The sequence below is a fragment of the Raphanus sativus genome, unplaced genomic scaffold, assembly GCF_000801105.2.
Source record: "Raphanus sativus cultivar WK10039 unplaced genomic scaffold, ASM80110v3 Scaffold0835, whole genome shotgun sequence".
Classification (NCBI taxonomy): Eukaryota; Viridiplantae; Streptophyta; class Magnoliopsida; order Brassicales; family Brassicaceae; genus Raphanus; species Raphanus sativus.
The window spans coordinates 18,649-29,458 of record NW_026616150.1 but is presented as its reverse complement, the minus strand read 5'-3'; the positions used below and the strand labels follow the sequence as shown (position 1 = coordinate 29,458).

Below are 10,810 nucleotides of genomic sequence, written 5' to 3'. Positions count from 1 at the left end.
GGCTGCATTGTCATACGATTTTTAGTTCCCCTCCTACCTTGCTTAATTAGGCTGCTTAAGGTGAATCCATCAATCTTTAGCCCTCATGTTGAATGCTTCCTGTGGTCTCTTCTTATGCCTATAGATTTAAATTTAGAACTCTGGTTAGATTTTGAGCTAGTGCTTGTTTAAGTGGTTTTTTTTTCTGTGAACTGTTTATCTAGGTTTTGTTGTTCTAGAAGTATATAGTAATTGTTTATGGTTAAAAGGGATTTAAAATAAATATTACGTGTTTAAAGATCCCTAACTTGTAGCTACACCTAAGAGTTTTCTTTCATCAGAGAACTTCTTAACAAAAAGCAAACATCTATTTACGGTAAAGAAAACGATACTCTCGGATATTCAGAAACGTAAAGAATGATATATAGTAACTCACTATTTTTAGTTGTATATATTTTTACATTTAACTTAATTTTCTCTAACTTTCTGAAAGCCTTTCTTTCAGTTTCACAATTTCATTGTCGTCTATTCTTAGAGGTTTCTCTATTTGTAAGAAGGTAAGAGAAACACAACAATAAAAAATGGAAGGGAAAGAGAAAGAAGAAGCGAAGAGGAGGACGATGTTGAATAAGATCAAACTCAAGGAGACAGAACAACAAGAGATCAGCCAAGAAGACGCCAAAAGACAAGAGGCTTACAACATGTCCCCACGTGCACGTGGTGGTGGTGGCCCGGCGGGTATGATGAAGTCGTCGAGTGTGAGGCAAAGCTGTTTATGCGCGCCAACCACACACCCTGGCTCCTTCAGGTGCCGTTACCACCGTCGTAACGCTGGACTTGGAATGTCACGTGGCATATCCGTACCGTCTAACCTTTCCATGTTGGCTGGAGGAGCAGGCTCTGATGCTACCTCTGGCTCTCCCAAGTCCTGAAGTCATCCCACGGTTAAAATAACATATAATGAAATGTTTTCTTCTCAATTCTAAACTTCTTAAATGTGTGTTTGTATATATAATATTGAGACAGGCTTTGATTTTCTTTTCTTGTTATTATGTTGGTAAATAATTTTTTTTACTTTATATTATGTTCTGATTCTCCATCATCTTCCTTGCATTTGGCTTTTCTGAGAACAAATTGCTTATGCCTTTCTTAAACAATGTCTGGTCCACACACAAAATACCCATTTTGCTTCAAGTATCAGACAATTTTGTTACCCTCACCAAGAAATTTGATTGTAAGTAACTTTAACAATCTTGAAATTGACTTAAAAATTATATGTTAGCTAAGATGAACTTTAGAAAATAACAATGAAGTTAATGAATATCTTTCATTTCTTATCGTTTATCTTTTTTTACAATGGTGCTAACATTATATTTATACATATAAGCCAAAACCCTAATGGCTATAGAGCTTATGGTATCATGACACACTCAAAATCTAAGACTTGAAATGAATTTGGCAGCTCAACCATCCTTGTGCTTATCTGATGCATCCCATGCTGGAGCTTTGCTCTTTACCAAGAAGATGCTCCACATCTTGGGCTTGACACAATGCCTGCCTGCTGTTTGGTCTAGGACATCGTTTTGTTTTGTCGATAGCATCTTAAAAGCCTCTGACTCTGCTATAGTCTTCTTACACATCATAACAGATAATGTCCACACACATAAAATAAAAATACAAGAATCTCCTAATTATTCAAATTAAAAAGAAAACAAAAACTCTTCCACAAACTCTGAATTAAACTTTCACAGCATACAAAACATGACAATACTTTCTCGACTCATCATCATTATCACCATTATCATTATCAACATTATCATTATCACCATCATCATTCTCACCATCAAAGCCACCATTGAAGCTTAGAGTTCTAGATTCATCTCCAACTTTAGGCTTGAAAACAAACAACCCACTAGAAGAACCAGAAGACTCAAACAACCAATCATGAACATCCCAAAAGATCTCCACGGAAACACCATCACTCACAGTCACAACTTCATTCCCTCTAAACCTCCAGTTCAAGTTCATGATCCTTATCGCCGGCACACCGTCCACGGTGATAAACATCTCAGGGTCGTTAGGACCAGAGAGCGAAGTCTCTATCACCACCTCGTTCTCACGTCTTGATGACTCACCACCAAACGCTGTCCTTGTGTAAAACACACGTTTCCCATGGACATGCTCTTGCTTGGACACCAAGGCGGCTTCTGTAGCCGAGGGTTTTTTCTTGGTTCTTTGCATAGCCTCGTTCTTTAAGTCTCCTATGGTTAAAACTACAGCGTTTTGGGACACGAGAGAGACGTAGAAGCCTGAAGAAGGTTCAGGGAAGGTTGAGAACTTGGCTTTGCGAAAGTCCCAGTATACGTCGACCTTTGTGTGGTTAGCTTCTAAGCTCTTTAGACCTTTTTTGCCCCAAAATGAAGAGCCTGCGAGATCTATCTTCACCTGCTGCTGATGATGGTCATGTTCTTCGTCCTTGATATTCTCTGTTTTGATGGTTAATGAATGTGAAGAGATGGTTCTTGACCATGTGAAGTCTATGTTTTGCGTAGCGTTTGCGATCTCGATGGCGTAGAGTAATGAGACAGAGCTGAATTGGTTAATCATCTTTGGAGGAAACTCTCTGTGTTGTTGTTTCTTGAACCTTAATGCCTATGAAAAGCTAGAGGTTTGGTCTCATGTTTGATTCTTGAGATTTTAAGAATTGTAAAAGATTTTGTTTTCTGCAGACCTGAATATGTTCGGTGAAACAAACTAAACAATTTCTTTGTGATTTGCTATGAATAGATTTGGCTTCTTTCTAGAGAAAGTTACTAAGTTTAGATCTTTCATGAGTCATAACCACAAATAGCTTGTAACCTAACCTAATTTTAGTAACCTAAGTAGAGATGTTAGAGAATATTCTGTTTATCAACCTATCTATTGTGCTTAAAATCAATTTCAGCACCCAATTTAGAGGGTAAATGACCTCAAGATGAATAAAAATTTAAGGTTCATATAATAAATTAGAGAATTGTGATTGCAGACACTGATTCATATCTTGGGAGCTTTCACTAACATTAAGGTTGCAATGAGTTCACTATGCAGTCTTATTATGGGGAAAATTCTACTCCGAGCTCCGATCTGCCACTGCTATAGCTGAGTAGATTCTAAATAGTACATTTTAACTTGATTTGTTGGAGTAAGCACTTGTATTGTACCAAAAAGCAAAAGATCTTACTTCAGTTTCCAACTGATTTGCTTGAGTAAAGATCTAGAGCCGCCAACAGAGAAATAAGAACGCAAGCACCAGGCCTGAATTAAAGAAGTGCAAGCATAGTTTTGTATACTTGCGTTTTCTGAGGAATGATAAATCAAACACAATTCCATTTCTATAAAACCCTGAGTCTTACTCAGACAGCATAAACAACAACAGGAGAGTTGTCCTGAAGACATGGTCTTGCAGTTTACACCTTTCCTATGTTCTGTAAAGAAGAGCTATTAAAATACAAAAAAGGGCAATTGAAAAAAGAGTCTCTTTAAATCACAGTTTGTTGGCATTTGGTATATGTGACCAAATTGTTAAAGTTTTTAATCTTCAGCCGCCAAAGAGAAACCCAGCAGCTTGCTCTTCGTTTCCTTCAAACAATCTGAGAGCTTGTACCACTGCTTCCCGAGAGAAGCCTAACTCCACAAGCTTTGCAATCTTGGCTTCAAATTCAGGTCCCTGTGTGGGTGTTTACATGATGAAGAAATGATCAACGGACTGAAAAGAAAATCAAAAGAAGTGAAGAGTAAAGCTTTAAATAAACTAAAAGACATGTACCTCTAATGTGTTTTGCCTTGAAGGTTGGCTTGCTGGGCTTGCAACAGTGTTATTATTCTTCTCTGTAAACCCAGAAGGAACCTAAAAGACCAAATACAATCTGATCATAAGAACTTTACTTCCAGCTATAGTTAATCAAAACTGATAACCTTACCGCTGCTGCAGAGCTAGATGCTTGATTAGGTACACGTCCTTCATCCAAGAATCTGGAAGGGAGGTCTTTCTCTGAAGGAAGTGGCGGTTTTTAAATTTGTCAGGTTTAATAATTGAAAATAAAGATAACAAACATGAAAAAGGGATTCAAGATTGAGATGGTAGTAGAGATTAGAGAACTAGCCTTGCAAAAAGGGAACCGAGACCTCTCCTCCTCCAACAGTCAGGACGTTATTCTTCAAATCTATAGTGCACTACATATATAGAATTAACAGACAGAGAAACGGTTTTTTACCATTTGGTTGAAGAAACACATAAACTAAATTTGCAAAAATCAAATGATGAAGATGTTATACCTGATGCTTACGTAGCATATCCAGGCCAAAAAGGAATTCCATGTTAGGTGAATCAAGCACCACGAATGAACATGGGTAAAAGTTATTCTCAATCTACAAGAAGTTACGAGATATTCAATTTCTTTTGCAAAGATCATTATAAGTTTATAATCATTATAAGAATTTTTTACCTTGATTGGAGCGACATGGATGCGGCCTAATATCTCTGTTTGGCCAACACCCTGAGCAATACCTTTATACCGTTGATCCATGAGTCTCAGCAATCTGAAAGTAACAATTTAACAAGCCTCATGAGTTATTTCATCATTCTATATTCAAACATGTACTAGAACAATGAAAAAAATATAAGAGTTAGTAAGTTACCCGCATCTCTCAGCACAAGTCTTGGATATAATTGTCGATTGTGCACCACTATCAACAAAAGCCTGGAGATGGTTTCAAATATAGGTTTTAGAACATAGAGGAGTCAGCCAAAAGAGGTTATATTCTGGTAGTTGCCAATTTTTTTACCTTTAGAGGTACCCCATTGACCTCCATATCCACATACAGCATTATCTAAGGCAATGAGAGAAAGAAAGCTCAAGTCTGTGTTACAATAAAGTTCAAGTTAAGGATCTTCAGAAACATAAACTAAAAGACGAGCATACATACCACCCTAGCAAAACCTTCAGGATTATGTTCTAGGGCAGCTTCCCAGTTCTCATCGATCCCTTTCTGCTCAAAAGTATCAAGACAGCAAGCACCAACAAGTCAAAAACGACACGAAAAGATAACAAGCTAATTAGGAGAACACTTAAGTGAATGTTTGCATCAAGGAATCGCAAAAAAGACATAATAGAGTTCAGTACATGTAATTTAAGTAAGAACAACAAACCTGTCGAATTGCAGCTTCGATTTTCTTCTGTGCTTCAACATCAAAAGGATCGGCATACAGAAGAGCCTGCAAGGGAGGAATACATATAATTCAACTTGTGGAAAAACTGAGAATCTAGCAACTCTTTCAAAGCAAAAAAAAAATAAAAAAAAAGGGCTTACGAGTTCCTCCTCCTTCTGACGATGTACTACAGATCGCTGCCGATGCCTTGAACGCAATACATCCTGTAACTTATTTAAATCGGTTCCAGTAATCACTTGTGCAAGCTCAGGATCTGTCTACAAATTCCACAACATCAAAGCAAGAGTCATAAAACAAAGACCAGGAGTAATAATAATATATCATAAATCCAACTTCCAAGCTAAAGGTCTAGTTACACCATGGAATCAAATCACACACCTGAAATAACTGTCCCATAAGATTAGCATCACCCCGAATGTGCTGTTGGAAAGCTGCAGGATTCAAAGCTGACCCATCAGGATTCATCCCCAAATCACTCCTTGCCGCACTACTACTGAAACAAAGCAAGCATGACCAATGGTTCAACTGCAAAACTTTCAAAAACAGAGTAGTAGTAGTAGCAAGAGGTCACCATACCCAGATGAGGAGGCATTGGAAACCATCATCATCATCAACAAATCATCATCCTTGACACCCAAGGCACTCAATTTATCAGAATTCCTCATCTCGTTTCCGTTGTACAAGAGCTGCTGCTGCTGAATCGGAACATTCGCCTGCTCAAACAAAAGTAGCTTTAAGTTCCAAAACCCCCTTAAAGATGGAAGCTTTAAGTACAATTCAAGCTGTTTTCGAACTATTATTCTCACAAAACCGAGAGATCGTAAAAAAAGAGATCTGAGATATCCTCCTCTTACCTCAACTTCGAGCAAGGCTTTAACATTCTCAACCTACGAGAAAAAACAAAAAAAAAAACCTAGCGATCAAAAGAAGCGAAATTTCCGAGAGCGTGGAGTGATTAAGGAGAAAGTAAGCTAAGCCCATGAATCTTTGATCGATCAATTACACAAGTACATTGTGAATTCTGACAAGGGACGGATCAGGAAGGAAAGTTAGGGTTTTTTTGAACTTACGGTTTCTTGGGAATCGACATCGAGAGTGATGATTTGTTCACCGGTGGTCATGACAGTGATCCTCATCTTTGTAGTAATCGACTTTGGTATCTCTCTGACTTCTCAACTTGCCTTTCCTTCCTGAGAACTCTTGTTCTTGTCTTACAGGAGAAGTCAAACCACTGGTCGTATTAAATATATTCTTAAACCCGCTCTTCCAGGAAGAGGCTCTAAAGGGGTTGGTTCGTGTTAAAAGCCGTAATTACCCCTGGATCGTTTTAATATTTTTTGTTGGTTTTGAAGGCATCGATTGGATAACTAATCCACTTTCTTTTTTTATAACTTCAACTAATCCACTTTTATTAATGAACTTATTACCTAATAATTTTACCCTAAAAAAACTTACTGTATAACCTAATAAACAAGTTTTAGGAACTTGCTTAAGAAAAAAGTAATCCACTATCACACGCACATACCTGATTAGTAGATTTATGTCATTAGGAAGAGGTTAATTGAACTCTATTGTAGATAATAATAGTACAATAATTGTTTGTTCTTCTTATATTCTCTCATGGATTTTTTTTTTCTGATAGAACATGGTTTAAACATTTTTGCTTAAAAGCTGCAAACTGCATTAACTTTGAAGGAACAATGACGGATACGAATTATAAACGTTACGTAACGTAATTTGGTCTAAATATATATCTAAATATAAAAAACAATCAATGTGACAATAATAAAACAAAACCTGATGATTAACGAAAACATTAGAATACACAAACGAAGAATCAATGTAACGTATAGCGGAAGAAAATTTAAAACAACAACGGAAAAAAAACTAAATCCTAATAATCGATATATCTAAATCCGACCGAACCAAACACATTCAAAGACAATGACGCCGGTTCGGAAGAGTTTAATATGAGAAGACAGCTAATTAATGACCGGAGGGAGCTGAGAAACCATAACCGCGACGCCCAACGTCCCCGCCGCAGCCGAACCTGGGATCGCATTCGAGACGGACGGTCTCCTGGATCTTGTGGAAACCATCCTTGAATACTCCGAAGCCGAATAGGAACCCAATCGCGATCACGACAAGAAGCAAACACGTGCACAGCATGCAAACCCGTCCACAACACATCTTTTCTTTTGTTTTTCTTCTTCCTCCGGTTCTCGAGATTTGTTTGAAATATGTAGCCGGAGATTCAGAGATTCGTCTTCGATTTAGGTTAATAATATACGATCAAAGAGAGTCTGTTTGTTGGTTTTGTTGGCGAGAAACGTGGAGACAGAAAGAGAGGGAGAGAGAAAATAAATGTAGTAGTGGGAGATGAAAAGGAAAGATAGTGCGTGTGTGGACGTTACACCTATTTCTTGCCTTTTAAAGCAAAGCTAATTACCAATCCTAACAGTATTTTGACGACGGTTTCCTTGCTCTATCATTAGCTAGTTTGACTATGAGTCTCTATTGGGCTAAGTTTATATGCCTGCTAATGATTCAGGCTTATCATTAGCTAGTTTGATTCAGGCTTAATAATAAGGCCTAATAAAACACCACCAGGCCCCGACATAAATGCAATACACACTGCGTAAGAAAACATAATATACGGTTTCCCCATCATATCAACCTTCCTCCTCCGTTTCAATTTTAACTAAGAAAGAAAAAGCAACAAGTCCCGAAAGGTTCTCGAGCTGTTCTCATTCTCAAGTTCTCAAGTCGTCGTTATCAATGTGGCAATGGATGACCACACACCTCGTTTCTTCTTCCATTGATGGGCACGGTTTGAATTCGCTTTTTACTCTCGAGTCTCCCGAATTCCATCATTTATGAGACATTTCTGAAGATATGTGGAAGTTGCAGTTTATTTAATTGGAACCCGTCAGCCTGTTAGTGTTGTTATGCTAGTGCAGTTGACATTGCCATTCGAACTCATTTTTGGACTTGGAACATTTCAACTCAGAAGTGCACTGTGTATATTGTCTCTCTTTTCAACCTGACCACATTTTGCAACAGCTAGTGCTTTAGTGTGCACTTGACTCTCACTCCTTTCTTCATTATACCAACAGGTTAAGATATGGCAAGATTTTAAAACACAACCATTTGCAGTTGTTACGACATATCAGATGCACTCCTGGGCCAGATGTTCTACTAGAACCAGACCGAGTGCCGTCCTGAAGGCCAGATGTTCAACTAGATCCAAACATCTGTCATTAGATATCCAATAATTTGCTTAGTATGATATTGTTCATTTTGGGACTAAGCCAGTCACATATTTGTTGTTGAGTCGTTATTCTCAAAAGATTTCATAGTAAATGAATTTGACCATATATATATATATTAGATTATTATGTCTAATATCTAATGTGAGGATTGGATTGTCTTTTTATTTGTTCTCACATCAGTTCTAAAACCTCATGATGGCCATCCAGTTAATTCAGCCACATTCGTTACATCCCCTGAGAGACTTGATCGCTGATCACGTCATACTCATCACGGGGGTGATTTCTTAACTTAATAGTACCAACTTTTCTCAGCCTTAATTACCCATGTTATGTTGACTTTACATGTTATACAGTAGCTTATCTTTCTGTTTAGTTGCTAACTTTGTCGGTGCTGGCGATGTTTTTCCTGCAGGGTCCTCTTAATCGAAACATGAAGATTTGCGTCCCAGATAGTGAAGAAGGGTAGGGTGGCTCCTATCAGCTGATTCTGGGTCATCGAAAAGTTCGCAGAAACTTGACTTAACTGAGCGACAAGCTGAAGAGGCATTTTCAACCAAGTCATAGCTTAATATTTATAAATTAAAATTCTTAATTTTATATAATTAAAAATATAACATTAATGATTTCTAAAATTTATTTATTAATATTTAATAAAGTGCATAATGAAATGCTCATACATGCACTCATAAAATGAGGATCCAAATATTAGGTGGAAATTTATAGTTTTACCACAAGTTTGTGTTTTTCAATTTACCCATAAAAATAATTGTTATCATGAATACTTTAAATTTCTGTTAAAAATTAAATTACCTTTAAATAAATCATTTATTAAAATATTTTAAATAATTTATAAAACATTTATAAAATTTATAAAATTTATAAACCCATATTCATCATATGTTACTAAACATTAAACAATAGTCGCTAACTCATGAATCCAAATATTAAAAAATAATTGATTGAGTGAATTTTTGAAAATTATAACGAACTTAGAGTATTTTAAGAAATTTCTCCTTGAACAATAGCAAAGACCAATGTATAGAATCATGTATTTGAGATGATTTGATTTCCATGAACTTTTAGATGATTTTGAGTCATATAAAATGATTATTATGATTTTACTTCGAACACTTCAATATACCATCTAAATTTTTATGAGATCTGGATTTTATGTTTTTAACTAATAATGTTCATCAAAATACTTTACAACCACTAGAAACTTCAAATTCAATAAGTTTCAAAAATAAATAGTTAAATAATAGAATAATTATTATTTTCATACAGATCAATTCTAATTTTAGACCGAACAAATCTCTTAGATGTTAAAGCAAAAACATAATCATATAATGGTATAATCTCAACCAATTAAGTTCCAAACCACATTTGTTTTTGTAAGCTATCAAACACTTACATATATATGTTTTAATATGTAAACTTTAATTTCGATCACTTTGATCACAATTTAAATGAGTTATCTTGTGATCTATTAAAAATATTAAAAGAAACTTTAGGACATAATTAACACCGACAAGAGCCCATTTAACGAATAACCGACAATGACAAGGTCAATTTCTGGCTTTCAGTGGCACATAAGTAATTTAACATGAAAAGAGAAAAGCTTTTTCAATTTTTTAAAAAAGAACAAGATATTTTAACACTGCGGTTGCATTTGCGTTTGCGTCGTTGATATTACCAACCTTTTAGAGCCGAGAATACAGACAGAAAAAGACACAAAAATGAGAGTTTTCTCCTTTGGGCTAAGTCGTTGTGCTCTTTTGTTTATTCAGTAAGCAGCCGAGAGTTTTTACCAACTATGGTTTCATGTCCATGAGATTGAACCTGATGGAAACTGTCTCTTTCGCTCACTATCGCATCAAATCCATGATGATGAGGAATCTATGCACTTGACTTACCGTCGGCATATGACGAGTATCTTGAGAGGATGGAGACTACTAACTCTTGGGGAGGAAAGCTAGAACTCAATGCCGCTGCCCATGTCACATGCTATAACATATGTGTTTTTAAGGTTAAAAAGTATCGTAGTCGCAATATTGTAAAATATTGTATACTCAAAAATGACAGTGTACATATATTGTACATAGGCTATAGCATTCGTGTTTTCTCTTTCTTTTTAACAATTATTGTACAATATTGAAAAAGTACGTAGTCGCATGTATACTAAAAAATGTGTCATATATTGTAGGCTAAAAAGTATCAAAAGAGCAAACGTATGAAGAAAGCGATCCAGACGGATTTTGGACTTCTTCATAAGCAGTTACGTCTTAATAATCGACGTTAATCTCAAACCCCAGAGTGGTGAACTTGTTACTAAGTTATCGGCAGCAGCTCT

General features: G+C 36.3%; 4 protein-coding genes across 5 annotated transcripts; 1 reads left to right on the top strand and 3 right to left on the bottom strand.

The window, feature by feature from the left end:
- Positions 1 to 410: 410 nt before the first annotated feature.
- On the top strand, positions 411 to 1,078 carry LOC108859980 (uncharacterized). The gene has a single exon (XM_018633883.2). It carries the CDS (start codon positions 561 to 563, stop codon positions 909 to 911), a length of 351 nt encoding a protein of 116 aa, XP_018489385.1. The 5' UTR covers positions 411 to 560; the 3' UTR covers positions 912 to 1,078.
- A 533-nt stretch (positions 1,079 to 1,611) lies between these two features.
- Positions 1,612 to 2,670, bottom strand: LOC108860980 (uncharacterized). The gene has a single exon (XM_018634817.2). The coding sequence runs from the start codon at positions 2,584 to 2,586 to the stop codon at positions 1,717 to 1,719; it is 870 nt and encodes a 289-aa protein (XP_018490319.1). The 5' UTR covers positions 2,587 to 2,670; the 3' UTR covers positions 1,612 to 1,716.
- A 658-nt stretch (positions 2,671 to 3,328) lies between these two features.
- Positions 3,329 to 6,394, bottom strand: LOC130503151 (protein DNA-DAMAGE INDUCIBLE 1-like). Of its 2 annotated transcripts, none has more exons than XM_056997807.1 (15): positions 6,259 to 6,394; positions 6,043 to 6,075; positions 5,765 to 5,901; positions 5,567 to 5,678; positions 5,329 to 5,445; positions 5,168 to 5,233; positions 4,945 to 5,007; positions 4,804 to 4,848; positions 4,657 to 4,718; positions 4,464 to 4,557; positions 4,294 to 4,386; positions 4,122 to 4,191; positions 3,939 to 4,009; positions 3,785 to 3,865; positions 3,329 to 3,685 (listed from the first exon to the last, which is right to left on the bottom strand). In XM_056997807.1, exons 1-15 carry the CDS (start codon positions 6,322 to 6,324, stop codon positions 3,557 to 3,559), a joined length of 1,239 nt encoding a protein of 412 aa, XP_056853787.1. In that variant the 5' UTR covers positions 6,325 to 6,394; the 3' UTR covers positions 3,329 to 3,556. The 2 variants fall into 2 exon arrangements, with proteins under 2 accessions (XP_056853787.1, XP_056853786.1); XM_056997806.1 differs by having other exon boundaries at positions 5,567 to 5,681; positions 6,259 to 6,393.
- Positions 6,395 to 6,895: 501 nt separating this feature from the next.
- Positions 6,896 to 7,650, bottom strand: LOC108834959 (uncharacterized). Its single transcript, XM_018608274.2, has one exon. The coding sequence runs from the start codon at positions 7,376 to 7,378 to the stop codon at positions 7,175 to 7,177; it is 204 nt and encodes a 67-aa protein (XP_018463776.1). The 5' UTR covers positions 7,379 to 7,650; the 3' UTR covers positions 6,896 to 7,174.
- Positions 7,651 to 10,810: the final 3,160 nt, after the last annotated feature.

Bases quoted from the DNA above. Each gene is read 5' to 3' on its own strand.
- LOC108860980 (XM_018634817.2), bottom strand. From the start codon at position 2,586: ATGATTAACCAATTCAGCTCTGTCTCATTACTCTACGCCATCGAGATC.
- LOC130503151 (XM_056997806.1), bottom strand. From the start codon at position 6,324: ATGAGGATCACTGTCATGACCACCGGTGAACAAATCATCACTCTCGAT. The intron at 4,849-4,944 runs GTATGTATGCTC...TCATTGCCTTAG, and splicing joins CTGAAGGTTTTGCTAGGGTG to ATAATGCTGTATGTGGATAT. The intron at 4,387-4,463 runs GTAAAAAATTCT...AACTTCTTGTAG, and splicing joins TCCATGTCGCTCCAATCAAG to ATTGAGAATAACTTTTACCC.
- LOC108834959 (XM_018608274.2), bottom strand. From the start codon at position 7,378: ATGTGTTGTGGACGGGTTTGCATGCTGTGCACGTGTTTGCTTCTTGTC.
- LOC108859980 (XM_018633883.2), top strand. From the start codon at position 561: ATGGAAGGGAAAGAGAAAGAAGAAGCGAAGAGGAGGACGATGTTGAAT.